Genomic DNA, 24206 nt, shown 5'->3' on the forward strand with positions numbered 1-24206 from the left:
AGTGGACAGGGTCCACATTGCTTTGTCTACACCAAGTAGAGAACAGTTTTCATTTATACACATACAACTTCCTCGTGGAGGGAGCTCTGGAGTGGAGTATGGTCTCCACAACCTCAGTTGGGAGACCAGCATCTATGAGCCTGGCCCCCTCAGAGGCCAGGCCCACAGTCTCCGTAGTTCTGGGCGTGGATGAATTATCATGCCGCCCGCTTGAGACAGGAGGTCCTGCCTGAGAGGAAGCTCCATCAGGGAGCCATCTAGAAGTGACACTAGGTCTGAGAACCATATTTTGGTTGGCCAGTACGGGGCTATCAATATTAGACTGACCCCTTCCTGGCGTACTTTCTCCAGAACTCCCGGGAGCAGAGCGAACGGGGAAATGCATACAGACGCAGCCTCGGCCACGTCTATACCATGGCATCCAGACCCAGTGGTGCTGGATGAGATAGGGAGAACCACAGTGGACACTGGGTTGATTCCCCTGAAGCAAATAGGTCGACTTCCGCTTGACCAAAGTTTTCCAAAGTGAGCTCCACCACCTCAGGGTGGAGTCTCCATTCCCCGGGCCTCGGCCCCTGCCTCGACAGGGCGTCTGCTCCCACGTTTGATGCCCTGGGATGTAAGCTGCTCTCAGTGAGAGGAGCTTCCCATGGGCCCACAGGAGGATCCAACGGGCCAATTGCATAGTTGGCGAGACCGCAGACCCCCCTGATGGTTGATATGAGACCACCGACATGTTGTCCGTGCGGACCAACATGTGATGGGCCCTCAGGTCTGGGAGGAAGTATTTTACTGCAAGAAATACCGCCATCATTTCCAGCCGATTTATGTGCCAGGAACTCTGATGGTCCTCCCAGAGACCCTGAGCTGAGCGACCACTCATGATCGCCCCCCAGCCCGTGAGGGAAGCATCCGTCGTAAGCATTACGCGACGACAAGGAACCACCAACACAGGTACTTGGGACAGGAACCAAGGCTTTTTTCCACACGACCAGAGCACGAAGGCATCGCCGCGTGACTTTGATCATGCAAAAAGGATTTCCCCTCGGAGAAAACCCCTTGGTCCTGAGCCACCACTGCAAGGGTCTCATGTGCAGCAGGCCAAAAGGTATCCCGTTGGACGCAGCTGCCATGAGACCCAACAGTCTTTGAAACTGTTTAACAGCGAGTGACTGGCCTAGTTTCACCCCATTCACGGCATTAAGAATGGCACTCACACGAGCAGGAGACAGATGTGCCTGCATCGTGGTGGAGTCCCAAACTACCCCTAAGTAGTTGGTAATTTGAGCCGGAACCAGCACACTTTTCTTGGCATTGAGCCTCAGCACAAGCCTCTTCATGTGTGACAGAACAACATCTCGATGTTGAACTGCCAGATGTTCTGTTTGAGCTATAATCAACCAGTCGTCGATATAGTTCAGTACGCGGATGCCCTGGAGTCTCAGTGGAGCCAGAGCTGCATCCACGCACTTCGTAAATGTGCGGGTTGATAAGGCCGAAGGGAAGAACCCTGTACAGGTAAGCTTTGCCCCCGAAAGCAAACCTGAGGAACTTCCTGTGTTGAGGATGGATGGATACATGAAAGTAAGCATCTTTCAGGTCTATCGCAACAAACCAGTCCTCGGACCTGATCTGTGGGATAACCCTCCATCCTTCTTTGGAACAATGAAGCACTGGTTGTAAAACCCTGACAGCTTGCTGGGAGGAGAACCCCTTCTATAGCTCCTTTTTGCAAGAGCGTCATAACCTCCTGTTCCATTACCAGAGACTGCTCGGGGGGCCACCACTGTGGGAAGGACCCCAATAAACTGTGCCGGGCGAGACCCGAATTTGTAACCCTTTTCTATTGTGAGCAGCACCCATTTTGAAATATTTGGGAGAAGTTTCCATTCTGCCAGAAAATTTACTAAGGGAACCAGTCTCTCGAGACTGGCCTCTGGTGTTTTTTGAGCACTTAACTCGGCGCCCTGAAACGGCGAACCAGCAAGGAACAGCCGAATCAAGTGATGACCGGCCCTACTCGGAGGGTCAGTGGAGACCGCTGCGCCCTGAAGCACACTGGGTGGAAGGGTTGGCAGAACGGCATCCTGAGGGCGCCAAAGAGGGATGGGTACCAAATATTTTAATACCCGACCCTCTCTGGAGGGGGCTGCCCTCCAATGTCCCTCGCCACTGGCATCAGGACCTCTTCGAAGCCTTCTTGGTGATAATTACAGTCCGCAGATCTGTGTTACCCCACAAAGACTTCAGCTGTGTCGCCTGTCCCTGTCCCCAAGCTTTCTGCGGGGGAGCACGGGTGGCGACACTTTCTTTGGATGAACGGTCAGACCAGTGCCCTGAAACGGCGAGCCGGCAGGGAACATCTGAACTGACCGCTCTACAACCCTCCTCTTTCTTGGAGGAACGCTGGAAACCACTGCGCCCTGAAGTACACGAGGTGGCAGGGTTGGCAGAATGGTCTCCTTTATTTTCTTTTAAATTCCTCAGAATTTAATGTATTTCAATGTATTCAATATTTCATTTAATCCTCAAATTAAATGCAGCCAGATTTTTTTTTTGAACAGGCTGAATATATTTAGAATACAAAAAAGAATTATAGCTCGTAATAATTCGCAAGGTATTTTAGGGAAAGAGAGAAAGGGAAACTCCCGTCTACTCAGTTCCCTCCAAATATAAATACATATATATATATATATATATATATAAAATTACGGACACGTGATCTATGCGCAGCCTCGGCAAACGCGAGACCCGAGCCGTATATTCTCTCTTGCAGACTTAATCTACGCGCTGCCTCGGCAACGCAAGATCCGAGCTATATATTTTTTAACGAAAACTCAATCCACGCGTTGCCTCGGCAAGCGCGAGATCCGAGCCTTGCGTTAGACTTTTATTCCCTCGAGAATAAAGCCAACAGGAGTGGAGCTAAAAAACTCCCGCTAGTGCATGCTTCTCTTCGGGACATTTTTATGAATGAACACTGCTCACTGTCAGTTGTGAGCTGACGTGCATGCTCCACTCCCAGCAAACAACACATAAACCGCGTGTATCCCCACTCGCTTTATAATGTAGCACAGGGGGAAACGCGATTCAAACTGCTGTTCACTATTGATTTGTTATAAACGTGTGATTTTTGAAACACGATATGTGTGTGAGGTGGCGAGTCCTCAGATCGATATCACAATATCCACCTCCTCAGAGCTGGACATGTGAAATACCGGTGCCTCAATCCGGGGGAAGAAACCGCAGAGCGTGCTTCCACCTGGGAGACGGCACTGAACCTGGCAGGTAAGGGCAGAGAAAGGGCGGCGCCCATCTCTAATCCCTCTGTCAGATCCAATTGTGAACCCCACGAATGGAGCCTCCGCTCTGCCTCAGCAGAAGCGGGACCCAATCCGCGGGGAACACAGGAACACAGTGTTCTGAGAGTGAGTTTTTTCGCCATAATACGTGTCTTTTTTATATATAAATATATGGATTGGTGTGAGATACTCTTGTCCTCAGACGAAGAGATTGTGACTTGTTTATGTAATAAGACAAACAACACCAAATAAGACACACGATAACACAGAGCGCTTGCTGAAGACAACAGAAGCTAGCGTTCTTTGTTCTGGGTATGCTTTATAGTTTCCTGGTCCGTGACGTCACCCGCCTCTGACGTCTCGTCTCATCATTGGTTAGATACAAGAGTGCTTCACGACGCAATCACGCAGAAGGTTCCCATAACGTCATATGACGTAGCGTCGACAGTTCCCATGAAAGGGAATTGGGGATTTGCCGGCTCTGTCTGTCTCTCTATCCTGCTTAGACTTTGCCATTGGACTGGTCAAGGCTATTTTGCACCCTCACCCTGACTATCTTCCTAAAGAGCCATTCTCGACCATGCATCTGGTCATTCTTGACGCCTTCTGTTCTCCGCTGTTCTATGGCCCCCTGCTATGCGGCTCACAACATCCCAAGCTCATGTCTGAGATCTCTCTTGTGTTTGTGCACACATTACACAACCTTGAGGGGTCCAGACACATTCCAGTAGCTGCATTTCCAATACCCATCAAATTGCACAAATTGTAATTGCGAATTAAATATACACTCAATGGAAACACATGAATTTTGCAAAAACTCACAAATACCACAAAAAAGTTTTTATACTCGTGTAGTGATTTTACTTTTGCCCATCCAAGGATGCGAAGTAAAATAGGGATTGGTACTCACGTCACCGCTGACATTGTGATTTTTGGATCACACGTCTCTTAAGGTGTGGTTATGAGTACATCAGATGACCACTTCCCCCCCTTTTCCTAGTTCAGGGCACCAGTCAAGGTCTTTTACCTTGGCAGTATGAGAACACTCTCAACGGGGGCTTTTCATTCATTTAGAATTAATGTAAAATGTTCAGCTGATTTATTTGAAAGATTGGTGAGATTGCTAACTTGTAGAGCCTCTTCTGTATTATCAGCACAAGGAAGACACAAGTGTAATAAAATAAATTTTATTAACAAAAAGATAAACAAGAATAACTAACACAACTACTAAATGAATACCATGAATGATAAAGGAATAAAGTGCATAAGATACATAAAATACAAGTAATTAATTTGGTGTGGCTATGGAAGAGTTACGTTATCTTATGGAAAGATAAACTGTTTCTCTGAAAATAATAAAGTGGAGAACCTTATTATGCACCAAATAAATAAACAAGGGATTATTTGTTATTAACTAACATCAGCTATATTACATCTAATGGGAATTAAGAAATTATATACTGATAATATACAACAATGCCAAGGTCTCTGGAAAGAGGTTTGGTTAAGTGATATTTACGTTCCACGTGGTTGAGTCCGATGACGGTGACGTCTTCCACTGGTTGTGCTGGGTGACAATGCAGTGGGGAGAGGAGCCGGAATCTGTTTCAACAGTCTTGAACACGAAGCTCTGTGGGATGCTGATCTCCTGGAGCACCAAAGGGTCCTAAAATCTGGAACACGCAGACGAAGGTACCTTGGAGTGAAGGTTTGCTCTTCTGAGCTTAACCTTATTGCAAATGTCGTTACTGTCTCGCTGGATGGAAACTCTGAATGTAGTGTTTGTTAATGTCTCTTTCCTCACAGGCTGGATGCTCAGAATGTGGTCGTCTCTGTTGCTGCCTCACAAGCTGTAGACTCAGATCATGGGATCTGTTGTTGTCTCTCTGGACAAACCAGAGGCTCAGAATGGTGTTTATCTGTTAGTGTCTATCCCCTTAAAGGGCAGACTCAGAGTGGGGTTGTATCTGTTATTGTCTCAACTTCGCAAGCAGGGACTCAGAACGTATATCTGTTATGTCTTTCCCCTTTGAAGGGCAGACTCAGAACAAGGAGTGTCTGTTGAAAGGGTACCTTTATCCCTTTCCGATGAGGAGGAGATTGCAATTTGGCGCTTCTTCATTCGAGTGCTGTGATTGGCTGCTGGCATCAGAAGGGACACACACACCTTCTTTCCCCCTGTGGAACTCATTTGCATAAAGCACAAAGTTGGAAGTCTTTACAGTGTCTTTAAAGTTTACCAATGCATTTCTCACTTTCCAAACCACCACCAGAATGCCACTGGCAATATTCTAAACAAATAGAGACTAAACATGATGGAAAAAGATTGAACTGTCATGCATTCACTCAATTGTACATTAACAGCTGAATTTGTGTCAGATGTTGCACTACAAATAGCTGTCACTGAGAATACTTATTTCTGTGAATAAGTATGAAATGGAAGTGTGTAGTTTGCATCAGTTTAAAGTTTTCCAAACATAGTTATGAATACAATATGATTTGGATGGATCACTGTGATATCTCTTTGTTTCACCCACTGCTGCTGAGGTCCTGAGGAATTTTTATGGCAGTCTCTGGCTAACCTTAGGAAGTAGTCTCTAGATGGATGAAGGGCAGAAACTGCATGTGGACCAATGAGAAGTCCTGTCCTTCCCAGGCTTGGTACAAGAGGTCTTCTTCTTGCCCTCTAAGAGGTGTCTAGATGTTGTCCTTACATCTTTATCTCATGGCGTTGGACAGTTTGTTTGTGTTAGTCCACCAAGATCCAATCAAAATGTAGCTAAACTTAGTCCGCTGTTACGGAGAGGGGCCCAGCCATAAACTGGGCCCTGGAATGTGCTGTTCCCTACAGTACCCCTGCTCCTTGAGAAAGTGGTGGAACAAAAAGAAGAGGGAGCATGGCTGTGAACGTTTGAGACTGGGCGGAGGACTCCATTCCAGCCCCATACTCTCGGCGACACTGTATCCAGCAACCAGCTTCAACAGAGATGAATGAAAATGATTTTGTGTATCTTTTCTCAAGAAAAAGAGGTAAAGAGGTAAAGAGGTGTTTGGGGCTCCCAAGTGCGACCCCTGATGTCAGCATGTGACTGACAGATAAGGAACTATTATCATCATTACTACAATATGCCACATTAAAAAAAAACTATAAGTAATATTTTTGCTGTCATGCTTACAAGGACTGTTTTTTAAAACAATTAAATTCTATTCTGCAAAATGTCATTACAATACATGACTTTGCTCTAAACTATATGAATACAATTTGTGTCATGAAACAGTTGCACTACAAGTACCACATTAATACTAAAATTAATAAAATACAGGTATAATTTCTTATTAAACATGTTTAGTCAATTGTCCATTAATATAAATACTCACTTGTCGAAGCTGAGACTCATTTAAGTAATATTCATTGCTTAAAAGGACATTTTGCATGCAATACAAATATTAATAGAAGAATATGTGACATTGACTTTAAACTGTATTAATGCAGTTTTTCATATTCAGATGTCACAATTGTCAGTCTACTTACCTGTATCATTGCTCTGTGCATTCAAACCCTGAAGAAAAAAGGTGACATTTATAAGTAAGATATATAACTAAGAGATGTAAACTTGAGGTCAGAAAGGGTTAGTGTTACACTGTAAAAAAAAAAAAAAAAAAAGTCATTCTGTGGGTTTGTAGATTTCATGGAATTTAAAATGTAAACTTCATTTAACAAAATTAATTTCTTGTTTTTTTGGACAGTTTTTTGTGTTAAAATTAATTAAAATTGTCTGTAACAAAATCTACTCAATTTTGTCATTAAGGATTTATCTATTGTTATTGAGTAATTCTAAACAGAGAGAATATTGAATGAATCCAACATAATGGAAATGAGTTGTTTTCAATTGACAAGCATTTCCGATTGCAGTGCGCACTTTTAAGGAATGACCTGGAGTTTCCCGCAGCAGACAGTGTGAGGACATTTCTGATGGCACTCTTTTTGGGGGCTTTGCTTAGTTTTGTGTTAATATTAACAAAGAAGGCTAAATAAGGCAGCTGTAAACCTATTGATCACTGCTATTGAATGGTTTATGTTCACGAAGCCTGGCTTTACTGGGTTCCCGAAGACAATGTGGTGGCTGACGATGACGATGATCTGACGACACTATTTTTAGCTAATTCTTTGACAAAGGTAAGAAAGATAATTTAATTTATTTCTTAAAACTGTTGTTAATTGTCCAGGTTGTGTGTTATTACCACCAACAAAGTAGGAAATTGTGTTTTAGACCGATTAATGGCTAAAGCAAGCTATAAGCTAAAACTATTAGCCTATCGCTACCATTCAACAGTGTATGCCGTTTCCAGTGCTCACATGCACCGCTCCCTTTCCAGCCCTTATAATTATCATTTCAACATTTTTTTTAACTCTTACAACAAACTGTGAACATAGATTTATTTGGTTGCACAGTATAATTAGGTATTAGAGTCACAAAAATTAACTAAAGTGCAAAAAAATGTAGTTAACTGTTAAAACGTCTAAATGTACTCGTGTTTTTTTTTTGTTTTGTTTTTTCTCTCTCGTGTTTTTTAATAGGTGTAATGAGATGGTGGTGTAAAATCTGCAGATTGCAACAAGGGGTGATCTTTTACATTACAAACTACAACACCGGTCAGCTGTACCTGGAAAATCAGTGCCTTGTCTGCATTTGTATTGCCCAATTTTCTGATGAATAAAGATAAAAAGTTATTTATACTTAAAATCCGATTTTATTAATTAAAATACATTCATTTAAATAATACACATAATATTATTAACAATATTAACTTAATTTTGTGTTATGTCAAAATAATTTCATTAAGTAGTATTCATTAATATAGTTTTGTTTTGTCCAATGAAAACAATATTTTTGTTTAAATTTTACTTACTTTTTTTGTGTGCTATTTGCAGTTACTCATATTAAATGGTTCACTTTAAAGGAGCTCATTTGATTAATTTTAACTCAATATTGCTTGTAATCTGTTGCCACAATTTTTTTGAGTAGATATAGGGTATTATTTTGTTCTTTGCAAAGCGTGGCAGTGTTTGCTTTCTTTATATTTGCTTATTTAAGGTCCTGACTCTCTGTGGTGGTTAAAAATCCCAGGATGTCTTTCGAAAAAGAGTAGGGGTTTAACCCAGGAATCCTGGCCAAATTTGCCCATTGGCCTCTGTCCATCATCATGTCCTCCTAATCATCCCCATTAATACAGGCTGGCTTCATCATCACTCTGTCTCCTCTCTACCAGAAAGCTTGTGTGTTGTGGGCGTTCTGGCGCAATATGGCTGCCGTCGCATCATCCAGGTGGATGCTGCACATTGGTGGTGGTTGAGAAGATTCCCCCTTCCATGTAAAGGGCTTTGAGTTCCGATTAATTATTAAATGCTCTCAGGTGCTCATTGTACATTACACTTAACAGGCAATATTTCCCTCCAGGCAGGAGAATTTTTTTAAGTGATATTTTTTTTAAATGACCTTATTAAATGTATCTGTGTTGTCAAATAGTTTGTAACTAGATTTGATGTAAAAAAAAAAAAGTGTATCCGTCATGGGTGTCCTTTGGCTGCAGCCGTTAGCAAAGGCCAAGTACGATTTCTATTGCATCAGTTAGCTTTAATTAGAATCAAGTTTAATTCAGGGAAAACCATGCACTGTTTTAATAAACTATGCACTTTTGAAAATAAACTATCTGGGCCAAATTTTCCCAGATAACGAATGATATTCAATTTAGATGGAAAAATTCATGGTTTGCACGCCTGTAACGGTTTATGTGCTTAATCCAACTGTGCACATATCAAAGTTATGACAGTTTTTACTAGCATATTCTTTAGGAGTTAAAACGCAACATAAAAAATGCTGGCACTAGTTTGGAATTGCTTTGATTTTGAAGAGAATTTGTTTGATGGCAATAGAATATCATGGATTTATTTGTAACAGTATAGTAAATATTTAATTGATATAGCAGGAAAAGTTTGTTTTTGGAATGTTTGTTTCCTCCTTTGAGTTTCAGTAATTTAACAGGCTCTTTGTGTTTGACAAAGTTGTTGATGTCATTACTGTTTTGACGTTTAACCTGTTTTTGGAGCAAAGTGCGTCAATGTTTGCTTCCTTTATATTTGCTTATTTAATGTTCTGACTCTCTGTGGTCGTTGATACAGAAGGAAAAGTTTGTTTTTGGAATGTTTGTTTCCCCCTTTGAGTTTCAGTAATTTAGCAGCCTGGGTGGTGTGTGGTGGGCATTCTGGCGCAACATGGCTGCCGTCGCATCATCCAGGTGGATGCTGCACATTGGTGGTGGTTGGGGAGATTTCCCCTTCCATGTAAAGCCGGGTACACACTGTGCGATTTATAATAGTCCTGTAGGATTGTTGCTTGTCAGACTGTACGAACATTATCCTCATGTCACACTGTGGGATCTCAGCTGTCATTTATGTCAGACTACGACAGTCAAGACGTGTTAAAAACAGAAAACTTCTCCGGAGTTTTACATCATCAACCCACACACGTTCGGTGACTGTGAGCTGCATTACGCGCGGGACTGAAATGGTGGCTAACGAAGACATCTCTAACGTTAATTTTGATCACGGCGTGTCTTGAAAAACAAGTCAATTTGATGTTTGTCGTAGGAGAAGTCACACTGCAGGACTGTGCGCCAAATCTTTTGACACTTCCAGAATTTCGTCGGAGGTAAAATCTGATCACAACGGTCAGCTGTCGGTGAACATGTCAAACTAACGATCAAAGACTACAGATTTTAGCCTAGGATTATAGGACTCTTTTAGGATTCTCAAAATTTGTCTCAGACAGCCAAATCTTGGCCAAAATCACACAGTGTGAACCTGGCTTAAAGGGCTTTGAGTTCTGAGAAAATCGCTATATAAGTGTAACAAATTGACAAGTGTAACAAATTGACATTCGATTGCTCCTGTCTGCCTCGCTGCTCAGATTGGTTTGCGTCTGTAACTCCGTATAGCTTTGTTTTGAATCTCTTACTTTTATTCATTGTTGCTTATTTTTTTTTTTTTATTACCTTATATGTAATATTGCCTACCACACTAATCTGACGTCGCTAGCTTGTAATATTTGAATCTAAATCGCTGTTACAACGCATTTGCATTTGCAGCGCTAGCTTGTTAACCTGCTAACAGTCGCTCGCGCGCTCCTTTTTCAACGCGTTCTTCAAACAGCTGTGGTAAAGTCGGATCAGTCTACAAACACGGTGAGTCATGTCATCCTCTCCCAGCATTGCTACCTGTTCCATTTGCCACATGTTTACCATAGCTCTCTCTGTCAGCGACGAGGGATTTACATGTCATAAATGTAGGGAAATAGTCAGGCTGACAGAGAGAATCTCAGAATTAGAGACACGCATCCAAACTTTAATCGAGGATAGTAAGAATGCAAGGGCTTCAGATACTGTTTTGGATGCGACTAGCTTAGTGAACTCTGTACATTGTTCGGTTCCGGCTGTAGAGCCCGCGCAGCAGGGCACTTGGGTAACGGTGAGGCGGCCTAGCCGCGGAAAACACCACTCTTCCGTTCCAATAAGAACATCAAACAGGTTCTCCCCACTCAGTGATACACCCACTGAGAATCCTGTTGAAAGTGCCCTAGTTATTGGCGATTCTATTACACGGAACGTGAAAATAGAGACACCAGCCACCATAGTCACATGTTTGCCGGGAGCCAGAGCACCTGACATCAAAGCAAATTTAAAAGTGCTGGCTAATGCTAATCGTAAATACTCTAAGATTGTTATTCACGTCGGCACTAATGATGTTCGACTTCGCCAGTCGGAGATCACTAAAATTAACATTAAAGAGGTGTGTGAACTCGCAAGTACAATGTCAGGAGAAGTAATTTGCTCTGGCCCCCTTCCTGTTCGTCGGAGTGATGAGATAGTTAGCAGATTATCATCACTCAATGGCTGGCTGTCTAAGTGGTGTCCGCAAAATAATATAGGTTTCATAGATAATTGGAAAAGTTTTTGGGGCAGACCTGACCTGTTAAAAAGAGATGGTATTCATCCCTCCCGGGATGGTGCTGCTCTTCTCTCTAGTAATATGGCACATAGTCTTAGAACTGAAACATGACAAACTGGGGCCCAGGTCAGAAAGCAGACAGACTGGATAAACCGACCGTCTGCTAGCTGCCTCACGTTACAGAAGTCAGAAAATTCAGATAACTCTCAACACATAGAAACTCTTACACCTAGATATTTTCAAATAGAGACTGTGTCTGTACCCCGAATTAGTAAAAACAAAAAACTTCCAAACCCATTTAATGGTAAAAATTTAATTGATGTTCAACAAATAAAAAATAGAGATAATAATGCTAAACAAATGATAAAACTCGGGTTGTTAAATATTAGATCCCTTTCTTCAAAATCACTTATTGTTAATGATATTATCAAAGATAATAATCTAGATGTGCTGTGTTTGACAGAAACTTGGCTAAAACCGGACGATTACATTACTTTAAATGAGTCTAGTCCTCAAGGTTATGATTATCGACACAATGCCCGTCAGAAAGGCAAAGGGGGAGGTGTTGCTGTAATCTATAGTAATATTTACAGTATTAGTCAGAAGTCTTTCAAATATAATTCCTTCGAAACTATGGTACTTTACGTAACATTATGTAAGTTGACATTTGTGCTGGCTACTGTATACAGGCCACCAGGACACAATACAGACTTTATCAAAGAATTTGCTGACTTTCTATCAGAGTTAGTACTAGCTGCAGATAAAGTCCTTGTTGTTGGTGATTTTAATATTCATGTAGATAATAAAAAAGACGCATTAGGATTGGCATTTGCAGATATTCTAAACTCTATTGGTGTTAGACAACATGTGTCAGGACCCACTCATTGTCGTAATCATACTTTAGATCTAATATTGTCACATGGAATCGATATTGATGCTGTTGAAATTCTGCAGCAGAGTGACGACATCTCAGATCATTATCTAGTCTCGTGTATACTACATTTAGTCAAGGCGGCTAAACTGCCTCCATGCCATAAATATGGTAGAACCATCACTTCTACCACTAAAGATTGCTTTATAAATAATCTTCCTGATCATTTTCATCGCCTTAGCATACCAGACAGCTTAGAAGACCTCGATGTTGCAACAGAAACTATTGCCTCTGTCTTTTCCAGCACATTAGACTCAGTTGCTCCTTTGCGTTTAAAAAAGATTAAGGAAATTAATCCAATGCCATGGTACAATGACCACACTCGGGCCCTAAAGTTAGCAGCCAGAAAAATGGAGCGCAGCTGGAAGAAATCAAAACTAGAAGTATTTCGTATTTCGTGGAGAGAGAGAATGATTGAGTACAGAAAGGCCTTAAAATCTGCTAGATCTGCCTATTTTTCTAAACTCTTAGAAGAAAATAAACACAACCCTAGGTATTTATTTGATACAGTGGCTAAATTAACAAGAAATAAAGCTTCAACTTCTGATGTTTCCAAAGAGCACAGCAGTAATGACTTTATGAACTTCTTTACTTGCAAGATTGATAATATTAGAGAAAAAATAATAACCATGCAACCGTCTACTACAGTATCGTGTCAGATAGTGCATTGTAGTGTCCCTGAGGACAAATTCAATTCATTTACTGCTTTAGGAGAGGAAGAATTGTCTAAACTTGTTAAATCATCAAAATCAACAACATGTATGTTAGACCCTATACCGACTAAGCTATTGAAAGAAATGCTTCCAGAGGTCATAGACCCTCTTCTCAATATCGTCAATTCATCTTTATCATTAGGATACGTACCAAAAACTTTTAAGCTGGCTATTATTAAACCTCTTATTAAAAAACCACAACTTGATCCTAGAGAATTAGTCAATTACAGGCCGATCTCAAATCTCACTTTTCTGTCAAAAATACTAGAAAAGGCAGTATCATCACAGCTATGTTCCTTTTTAGAAAGAAATGGTATCTGTGAGGATTTCCAGTCAGGATTTAGACCGTACCATAGTACTGAGACTGCTCTCATTAGAGTTACTAATGATTTGCTCTTATCATCAGATCGTGGTTGTATCTCTCTATTGGTGTTACTGGATCTTAGTGCAGCATTTGACACTATTGATCACAATATTCTTTTAAATAGACTCGAAAATTATGTTGGCATTAGTGGAATTGCATTGTCATGGTTCAAATCATACTTATCTGACCGTTATCAGTTTGTAGTAGTAAACGAAGACATGTCATATCGATCACAAGTTCAATATGGAGTACCACAAGGCTCAGTACTAGGACCGTTACTGTTCACTCTGTACATGCTACCCTTGGGAGATATCATTAGGAAGCATGGCGTTAGTTTTCACTGTTACGCTGATGATACTCAGCTCTATATTTCTTCGCGCCCTGACGAAACTTACCAATTCACAAAATTAACGGAATGCACAGCTGATATAAAAAATTGGATGACCAGTAATTTCCTACTACTAAATTCAGAAAAAACAGAGATTCTAATTTTTGGACCAAAAACTTCTTCACGTAATAACCTAGAATATTGTCTAACACTTGATGGCTGCTCTGTTAAGTCTTCGTCGTCAGTTAGGAACCTGGGTGTGCTTTTTGATACCAATCTTTCATTTGAAGGCCATGTTACTAGCATCTGTAAAACCGCATTCTTCCATCTTAAAAATATATCTAAACTACGACATATGCTCTCAATGAAAAATGCAGAACAGTTAGTTCATGCGTTCATGACCTCAAGGCTAGATTACTGTAACGCTCTACTGGGTGGTTGTTCTGCTCGCCTGATAAATAAACTACAGCTCGTACAAAATGCAGCAGCTAGAGTTCTTACTAGAACCAGGAAGTATGACCATATTAGCCCAATTCTGTCAACACTGCATTGGCTTCCTGTTAAACATCGTATAGATTTTAAAATCTTGCTAATTACTTACAAAGCACTAAATGGTTTAGCTCCCCAGTACCTGAGCGAGCTCCTAATTCATTATAGTCCTTCACGTCTATTGCGATCTCAGAATTCAGGCCAGCTGATAATACCTAGAATATCAAAATCAACTGCAGGTGGTAGATCCTTCTCCTATTTGGCACCTAAACTCTGGAACAATCTTCCTAGCATTGTTCGGGAAGCAGACACACTCTGTCAGTTTAAATCTAGACTAAAAACGCATCTCTTTAACCTGGCATACACATAACACATTACCAATTTATATTTCCAAATCCGTTAAAGGATTATTAGGCTGCATAAATTAGGTCAGCCGGAACCGGGAACACTTCCTATAACACCTGATGTACTCGTTACATCAGAAGAAGAATGGCATCTACGCTAATATTAGTCTTTCTGTTTATCCCGAGGTTCACCGTAGTCAACCGGATCCGGGCCGTATCCAGGTGAGACCAAGGACCTGCACCTTGACACGACCACAACGCAGCCCTGAAGTATCAGCAGAGATTGAGTCAACTAGATCATCCCCTGTGAAGGCCTCATCGACACGACAGCCACGACACAGTTCCTCAACAACCGTCCATACCGGCGTGATGAATACGATCCTCAATTGGATGGAACTGAAATAAATACTTTTAATGTTGCGATCCTATTGGACTTATGATAGCAACCCGAATTGTAACAAAGCACTGTTGGCCAGAGGAGAACTGGCACCCCGACTAAGCCTGGTTTCTCCCAAGGTTTTTTTTCTCCATTTTAACACCAATTTGCCACTTGTCTGCCACCTGATGTCACCTGATGGAGTTTGGGTTCCTTGCCGCTGTCGCCTCTGGCTTGCTTAGTTGGGGACACTTGACTTGACATTTGATATTCAACAGTGCTTTTGATCTGCCTGCATTGACACTATTCTTTAAGAGATGCTGTGCAGCCAAACAATGTACCAGTTATCAATGTAAAGCTGCTTTGACACGATCTACATTGTAAAAAGCGCTATATAAATAAAGGTGACTTGACTTGACTTGACAAATGATTAATTATTAAATGCTCCCAGGTGCTCATTGCACATTACACTTTCTCCTGCATAGTCAGAACTTCTCCATTAACAGGCAATATTTCCCTCCAGGCAGGAGCATTTTTGTAAGGGATATTTTTTAATTACCTTAAATGTATCTGTGTTGTCTATTATGTCAAATACTTAAATTTAAACAATTGCTTTAATCAATCAAACTACTATAAACTGTTACCAGTCACATTTTGTCAGTATCAACAAAAGCTGCATCTGACATAGCATTTCTTTACACAGACTGATTAAAGCTGCTCAGAGTTGGTATCCATGCATGTATAATTTAATAGGTTTATAAAATTTAAAAATTCAGGAACACATTACAGGGTAGGGCTACTGCAATATTATTATAATTATTATTTTTGCTCTTGAAATTGTAATAATAATTATTAATAAATGTAAAGACAAACCCGGTAAGGATATACTGTATTAGTAGTGTAAGACCCCTTAAAAGTTTTCCAGTGATAGTAAAATGGCACAAGTTTGTCTTATTGAAAAATAAAGGTAACGTGTTCACACAATGAATAATGTGTTTTATTTCAGTAGTGGCCACACAATGAACTGGCAGCTGTATCAAAAGTTTGAGTGACTAAAGACAGGTTCACACTGTGCGATTTTTAATAGTCCTTTACGCATGTTGCTTGTTAAACTGTACAAACATGATCCCCACTACAGTGACATCCATGTCACACTGTAAGATCTCAGTTGTCTTAGATGTCTGTAATGGCACGTTCTGGTGATAGTGGGCTGAGGAATAGAAATGGTGGCTAGCAAAAAAAAAAAAAATTGATTATGTCATTTCTTTAAAAAAGAAAATGGGGAAAAAACAAAGACGTGTGTGTCAGGATTATGTTTTGTTCATTGTATTTTGGTTTGGTTCTGTTCTGTTTCTGTTTCCTGCCATGTGTATCCTAACCTAGTTTTCTTAGTTTCTTAGTATGTGCCAGTTTGTTCCCTTAGTTACTGATTTTGTTCACCTGTTGTTTATTCCTGTGCATTTAGTAGTCCCCATGAAATCAAAATTGAAAAATGTAAACAAAAATTGGCTTTTAGTATGAAAAAGTTAGCCTTACTGTTATCTACAAGGTAGTGTGCTCCAAAACAATGACAAAATTCGCATTTAGAAGATAAGCATTCAAAACGTTCCCATACCCTGAGACACGGGAACGAGTACTGCGTCCCTAGACACATATGCGGAAAACTCCTTTTTCTCCGATTACTGAAGCCTTATTTCATAATGCAGTGAAATTGCACATCCGTTGGTTCGGGCAGTGGAATAAAATGAACCAATGACGATGCGGCAGAGCTGCGCGAGCCTATGGCGAAGAAGCCCCCCAGAGCCTGCCACAATGGGCGGGGTATCTGGCTATATAAGCAGGCATTCTGGCATAGGATCCTCAGGTCATTTCAACTCTGAGTCGTGCAGCGCCATAGCACACCTAGCTGCGCAGTACTCATTCCCGTATCTCAGAGAACCAACCGAGGTTACGTTCGTAACCAAGTACGTTCCCTTTCGATACTACACTCGTACTGCATCGCTAGGCACATATGGGGAACAGTTCAATCACGCCGTGCTATGATCGGGAATGACTAACAAACTTGCCATGGGCACCTAATAAGGGCCTAGAAAGATCAAGCCTAAGGGCGAAGACACATAAAAAGGGGCTCGGACAAAGTCGCACTGAGTCCCTGTGGACAATCAGGCTGAACTAAAGGTCGAACCGTGTCCTGTACGATTGTTCCTATAGGAAGCTACACAGCCTGGGCACCAGGTGGGGTCCAGAGCACGTAACAGTAGGGCTGATGCCCCAGAAGGGCGACCCGGAGAGTTCAGGGTTGCACAGATATAGGAGAGCTAGCTCCTCTGAAGTAAGACTGCATATGAGACGGGTTCAGCTGAGGTCGTCTTCACTTATGCAGAAAGGACCAGTGCATGCAATGCAGGGACATCTAGGTTATAGAACCTAGCGAAAGTGGATGGAAAGGACCAACTGGCTGCCGCACAGATATCGCCAATGGAAACGCCACTGTACCAAGCCCAAGATGAGGCCATACCTCTAGTGGAATGGGCTTGTACTCCAATGGGACATTGCAGACCCATTGAAGAGTAACAAAGAGCGACTGCGTCAACAACCCAAAGAGAGAATCTTTGCTTCGTGACCAGAGCGGCTCGAAGGGAGGGCCCTTGAGAGCCCTTAGGACCATTGAAAGGTCCCAGGTAGGAATGGTAAAAGGGCTAGGCGGGATGAGCCTCCTGGAACCTCTCAGAAACCGAACAACTAAGATGTTCCTTCCTACTGACTGACCTGCAATGGGAGCATGAAATGCTGCTATGGCTGCCACGTACACCTTGAGCATGGAGGGGGGGAGGCCCTTATCCAAGCGTTCCTGAAGGAAAGACAGTATCAACAATACGTCACAAGAGGTTGGGTCTTCATTCCGAGCTGTGCACCAGGCGGAGAAGACCTACCATTTAAGGGTGTAGAGGCATCTTGTAGACGGGGCTTTAGCCTGAGATATAGTGTTTAACACTCTCTCAGGGAGGTCCACAGGCTCCCATCGAGAGGCCAAAGATGCAGTGCCCACAGCTCGGGCTGGAAATGCCAAAAGGTTCTGTTTGCCCGAGGGAAGAGACCCTGCATCAAGGGAATGGGCCACAGGGCCTGCTACAAGCAGCTGAGATAGCTCCGAGAACCAAGGTTTGTTTCTCCAGAGCTGGACCACAAGAAGCACTTTGTGCTTGTGTTCCCTGATGCGTCTGATGACCTGGGGGATCAGAGCGATCAGGGGAAAGGCGTAAAGGAGGAGGCTGGGCCAATCATGGGCCAGCGCATCTCTGTCCTTCGAAAAGTAGATTGGGCAGTGAGAGTTGTCCTCTGAGGTGAAGAGGTTGACTTCTGCTTTCCTGAAGATTTCCCAAATGTCATGAACCATTTGGGGGTGGAGCGTCCACTACTCTGAGGGGACATTGCTCTGGGACAGCATGTCTGCTCCCTGGTTCAGTTTGCCTGGAACATGCGATGCTCTCAGCGAACGCAGGTTGGGCTGTGCCCATTCCAAGAGGTGTTTCACCAGGTTGAAGAGGCGCTTCGATGATAGCCCCCCTTGGTGATTTATGTAGGACACCACCGTCACCGCCTTCTGGAGACTGTTCCTAGGGGCACACCTTGGTTGAACCAGTGGTGGTTCTTCCAGTGGGCCAGGGCCGCTAAGCAGGTCTGGCTCACCCTGATGCGCAGACGGCTGTGCTGCCAAGCGTGAGGTGGAACCTGAGGTTTCAGCCAGCACTGTATGGGCCGCATGTGTAGCAGGCCCAGCTGTAGTACTGGAGAGACAGAGGCCATAAGGCCTAATAACCTCTGGAACGCTCTGAGGGGGACAGGGGCTCCAAGTTTGAAATACCACAAGCTGCTGAATGGCCAGAACGTCTTCTGGCAAGACTGTGGCCTTCATCTGGGCTGATTCGAAAACTGTCCCCAGGAACAAGATACGTTGGCTGGGGGACAGTGAGCGTTTGGCAAAATTGACCCTGAGTCGCAGGCATTCTAGGTGGCTGAGGAGCATGTATCTGTGTGTTATTAGCTCAGCCTTCGATTGGGCTAAGACAAGCCAGTCGTTGAGGTAAGTCAGGATGCGGATTCCCATCTGTCTCAGAGGAGAAAGAGCCACATCCATACACTTCGTAAAAGTGCGTGGAGCTAGGAAGAGCCCAAATGGTAGGACCATTTATGTATATTGATACACCACTCCCTCGAAGGTGAATCTCAAAAATCGCCTGTGATGGGGGGCTATCTAGATGTGAAAGTACACATCTTTCAGATCCAGTGAGAAAAACCAGTCCCCTGGGCATATGTGCATGAGGATCTGTTTCAGTGTAGTCCTCCTGAATGTCCGTCTCATAAGGGGGCACGGTTCAGGTGTCTGAGGTCTAGGATGGGCCCGAGGCCGCAATCCTTTTTGGACTTTCTGGGGACGAGAGCAGTTTACTTGGAGGTCATGGAGTCCCTATCAGCATCAATCTTTACTTGTGCTTTGCGTCGCTTCTTGGCTGTCAGAGGACCAGTGAAGCACTTTCGTTCTGGAAGGGGACGAATTTCATTGGAGCAGTCAAAGAACTCCAAATCGACAGTAGCGACTCAGAGTTGAAAGGCTTCTTGCAGAATTAAGGCTGCACTTGGACATTTAATGCTCCACACTCCTCCCATATGGTGAAGTGGTAAAGTGTGCATCACATAAGCACAATGAAGAACGTGTGATGGAGCTTTATTTCTGTTAGCTATCTGTCAACGCTTGGTTAAGAACACCATTGCCAGGGCAGAATATTCTACACTATATATACACTTTACTTTACTGTAAAACTGAAAGAAACACAAAAGATACAAATTACTAAGTGAATTACAAAACATCATGGATGTTTTCACATTCACAAACATCCATTTACAGAATCAAACAACTAAATAACCGATTTATGTTAACAGCATGTGCTTGAAGAAAAAAGCGGCTGCGCAGCTTCATTAGCATATTAGCCATTAGATCGCGCTATATTTCAGAATCAAACATCAATCTCTAAACATCTTAATAACGAACAGCTTTTAATTAAACTAGCACAACATTATTGCAGTTATTTTCAATATGAAATTTATAACTTACGGTCATATCTCCTCCAAGGATTAGACAGTAAACAATGATGTGCATCCAAAACGCAGATCACAGAAAATTAGTCTCTTCTTCTTCTGTTTTACGTGTTTCCTGTTGCGTTCTATTGAGCAGTGTAATAACATTTTTCACCACAAGGTGTTACACACAAACTACTTATACAAATCAAAATACAGCTTCCAAAGAGAAACTAATACTGCACAGAACACTCCCCATCTGGTATAACTTGTGTTATACCACTATGCATTTCGATTACTTGACAGAAGTACGACAACATCACATATAGGTCTTATGTACTCTCTGACAACCCCCTGCTTAGCAGTCTTCACCATAACCTTTCGAATTTTCCCATCAGATGAGGCTACAGTCTTTGTTATGAGACCAACTGGCCACTCACTGCGCTTAGCTTCCCCATCTTTCAACAGAACAACACCTCCTTCCTGAATACTATCTCTCTCCTCTGTCCATTTCCTTCTGGGTTGCAAAGTAGACAAGTACTCCTGCTTCCATCGCTTCCAGAATGAATCTGCCAACATCTGGACTTGACGCCATTGATTTTTGTGCAGGTGACCTAACTCAAAATTTCCTGGAGGAGCTGGAGCAACATTCGCCTTCTGAGTTAAGAACATTGCTGGTGAAAGCACTTGGGGCATGCCCGCATCTGATGAAATTGGGATTGAGGGTCTGGAAATCATAATGACCATGATTTCTGCCATTAAACTTTTTAAGACCTCATGTGTGAGTCTTGTGGGAGTTTTCATCAAGAGAGCCTCCAGAATACATCTGGCAATCCCGATCATTCTTTCCCACACTCCTCCCATATAAATGTCCAAGTGCAGCCTTGATTCTGCAAGAAGCCTTTTCTCTAAGAACTCTGAGTCGCTACTGTCGATTTGGAGTTCTTTGACTGCTCCAATGAAATTCGTCCCCCTTTCAGAATGAAAGTGCTTCACTGGTCCTCTGACAGCCAAGAAGCTACAAATAGATAGCACAAATAAAGCTTGATGCTGATAGGGACTCCACAACCTCCAAGTGAACTGCTCTGGTACTCAAGTAACTGAATATGACAGCCTATTGTTTGTTCTCAGTGTTATGCCCTCTTGTCTTGCGTGTCACCACAGTGAATGGTCCGAAAACATCAAGACCTGTGTGTGTGAAAGGTGGATCTACAGAAACTCTGAAGGCAAAGCCGACATCATCTGACTCTCCACTTTACCTCTCAGTTTCTTGCATAGCACACATTTGTGGATGATATTTGAAACAGGTCTTTTGCCACTGATGATCCACAATCCAGCACTACGTTTAACACTCTCAGTAAAATGACAGCCTTGATCCAGGATATCCAGGATATCAGCACAGTGAATGCGACCCCCAACTCTTAAAAGAGCTTTCTCATCCACAAAGGGATGAGGAAGACTCTATGAAGACTTATGTTCATTTGTACATCCAATATGAGAACATTTGTAAAGTTTTTTTTTTTTTTGACAGACATTGTATCTCCAGCTGCTACAGTGAGTAAACAGAAATGGCGGACTGCTGCTGCTCACTCAGGGCGGTGTCTATGCTAACAGGGTAGATCATCACCATGGGTGGGGCTATCCCCTATATAGTGCACTATGTGCCATTCACCATGTAGAAAACAGTAAATGTGTGAACAAATGACCGATTTTAGCCGCACAGCTTCAGCGTCTATTTATAATGTAGGAGGCGGGACGCTTCAGATTCTAGAGAGCATTTGATTGGACAGAAAATCTGATGAGAAGCTGAAGTGCAGAGTGATATCATCAAAATCATTGCATCCCCAAAAAGGATGGTGGCCTTAGGCCCATCCTAGACCTCGGATGCCTGAACCGCGTCCTCATGAGACAGACGTTCAGGATGACTACACTGAAACAGATCCTCACGCATATATGCCCAGAGGACTGTTTTTTCTCGCTAGATCTGAAAGATGTGTACTTTTACATCTAGAAGCCCCCCATCACAGGCGATTCTTGAGATTTGCCTTCAAGGGAGTGGCGTATCAATATACGTTCCTACCATTTGGGCTGTCCCTAGCTCCGTGCACTTTTACGAAGTGTATGGATGTGGCTCTTTCTCCTCTGAGACAAATGGGAATCCGCATCCTGAATTACCTCAACGACTGGCTTGTCTTAGCCCAGTTGAAGGCCGAGCTAATAACAAACAGATACGTGCCCCTAAGCCACCTAGAATGCCTGGGACTCAGGGCCAATTTTGCCAAGAACTCACTGTCCCCCAGGCCAACGTATCTCATACCTGGGGGCAGTTTTCGACTCAGCCCAGATGAAGGCCACAGTCTCACCAGAGGACGTTCGGGCCATTCAGCAGCTCGTGGCTTCTTTCAAACTTGGAGCCCCTCTCCCCCACAGAGGTTATTAGGCCTTATGGCCTCTGTCTCTCCAGTACTACAGCTGGGCCTGCTACACATGCGGCCCATACAGTACTGGCTGAAACCTCAGGTTCCACCTCACGCTTGGCGGCACAGCCGTCAGCACATCAGGGTGAGCCAGACCTGCTTAGCGGCCCTGGCCCACTGGAAGAACCACCACTGGTTCAACCGAGGTGTGCCCCTAGGACAAGTCTCCAGAAGGAAGGTGGTCTCAACAGATGCGTCCAACAAGGGTTGGGGAGCTCTGTGCGAGGGCAGACCGGCCTTCGGCTCTTGGTCGGACAAGGAAAGTCGGCTATACATCAACTGCCTAGAAATGCTAGCAGTTTGTCAAGCCTTTCAGACCTTCCTGCCAGACCTGAGAGGTCACCATGTCTTATTCCGGTCGAACAGCATGACGGTGATGTCCTACATAAATCACCAAGGGGGGCTATCATCAAAGTGCCTCTACACCCTGGTGAAGCCCCTCTTGGAATGGGCACAGCTCAACCTGCAATCGCTGAGAGCATGACCCCGGAGCAATGTCCCCTCAGAAGACTGGACGCTCCACCCCCAAACGGTTCACAACATTTGGGAAATCTTCAGGAAGGCAGAAGTCGACCTCTTCACCTCAGAGGACAACTCTCACTGCCCAATCTACTTTTCGAAGGACAGAGAGGCGCTGGCCCATGATTGGCCCAGCCTCCTCCTTTACGCCTTTTCCCCAATCGCTCTGATCCCCCAGGTCATCAGACGCATCAGGGAACACGAGTACAAAGTGCTTCTTGTGGCCCAGCTCTGGAGAAACCAACCTTGGTTCTCGGAGCTATCTCAGTTGCTTGTAGCAACCCTGTGGCCCATTCTCTTGAGGCAGGACCTCCTCTCTCAGGCGAACAGAACTATTTGGCACCCCCAGCCCGAGCTTTGGGCACTGCATCTTTGGCCTCTCGATGGGAGCCTGTGGACCTCCCCGAAAGAGTGTTAAACACTATCTCTCAGGCTAAAGCCCCGTCTACAAGACGCCTCTATGCCCTTAAATGGTAGGTCTTCTCTGCCTGGTGCACAGCTCGGAATGAAGACCCAACCTCTTGTGATGTATTGTCGATACTGTCTTTCCTTCAGGAGCATTTGGATAAGGGCCTCACACCCTCCACACTCAAAGTGTACATGGCAGCCATAGCAGCATTTCATGCCCCCGTTGCAGACCAGTCAGTAGGAAGGAACAGCTTAGTTGTTCAGTTTCTGAGAGGTTCCAGGAGGCTCAACCCGCCTCGCCCTCTTACCATTCCTACCTGGGACCTTTCAACAGTCCTAAGGGCTCTCAAGGGCCCTCCCTTCGAGCCGCTCTGGTCACGAAGCAAAGACTCTCTCGTTGGATTGTTGACGCAGTCACTCTTTGTTGTTCTTCTATGGGACTGCAATGTCCCATTGGAGTACAAGCCCATTCCACTAGAGGTATGGCCTCATCTTGGGCTTGGTCCAGTTGCTTTTCCATTGGCGATATCTGTGCGGTGGCCGGTTGGTCCTCGCCATGCCCCCTGGTGCCCAGGCTGTGTAGCTTCCTATAGGAACAATCATACAGGGCACGGCTCGACCTTTAGTTCAGCCTGATTGTCCACAGGGACTCCGACTTTGTCCAAGCCCCTTTTTATGTGGCTTCGCCCTTAGGCTTGATCTTTCTAGCGACACAGTATGCATGTAATATCGTAAGGGAATGTACTCGGTTACGAACGTAACCTTGGTTGGTTCCCTGAGATACGGGAATGAGTACTGCGCAGCTAGGCATGCTATAACGCTGCATGACTCAGAGTCGTCGCTTCAGTTGAAATGACTTCAGGATGCTATGCCA

General features: G+C 43.5%; 3 protein-coding genes across 52 annotated transcripts in view; 1 reads left to right on the forward strand and 2 right to left on the reverse strand.

The window, feature by feature from the left end:
* The window catches only part of LOC127506632 (receptor-type tyrosine-protein phosphatase eta), a 222914-nt gene that overhangs the window by 90880 nt on the left and 107828 nt on the right, over positions 1-24206 (reverse strand). The window lies entirely within an intron of this gene.
* Positions 1-24206, reverse strand: part of LOC127506638 (uncharacterized) — a 55962-nt gene that overhangs the window by 24148 nt on the left and 7608 nt on the right. Inside the window, exon 2 of the mRNA XM_051883259.1 lies at positions 6835-6862. Coding sequence (XP_051739219.1) covers positions 6835-6862 — 28 coding nt within the window. The remainder of the gene's footprint in view (positions 1-6834; positions 6863-24206) is intronic.
* On the forward strand, positions 10332-14664 carry LOC127506636 (uncharacterized). Its single transcript, XM_051883256.1, has one exon. The coding sequence runs from the start codon at positions 10552-10554 to the stop codon at positions 11416-11418; it is 867 nt and encodes a 288-aa protein (XP_051739216.1). The 5' UTR covers positions 10332-10551; the 3' UTR covers positions 11419-14664.

Source organism: Ctenopharyngodon idella, chromosome 24 (genome assembly GCF_019924925.1).
Source record: "Ctenopharyngodon idella isolate HZGC_01 chromosome 24, HZGC01, whole genome shotgun sequence".
NCBI lineage: Eukaryota > Metazoa > Chordata > Actinopteri > Cypriniformes > Xenocyprididae > Ctenopharyngodon > Ctenopharyngodon idella.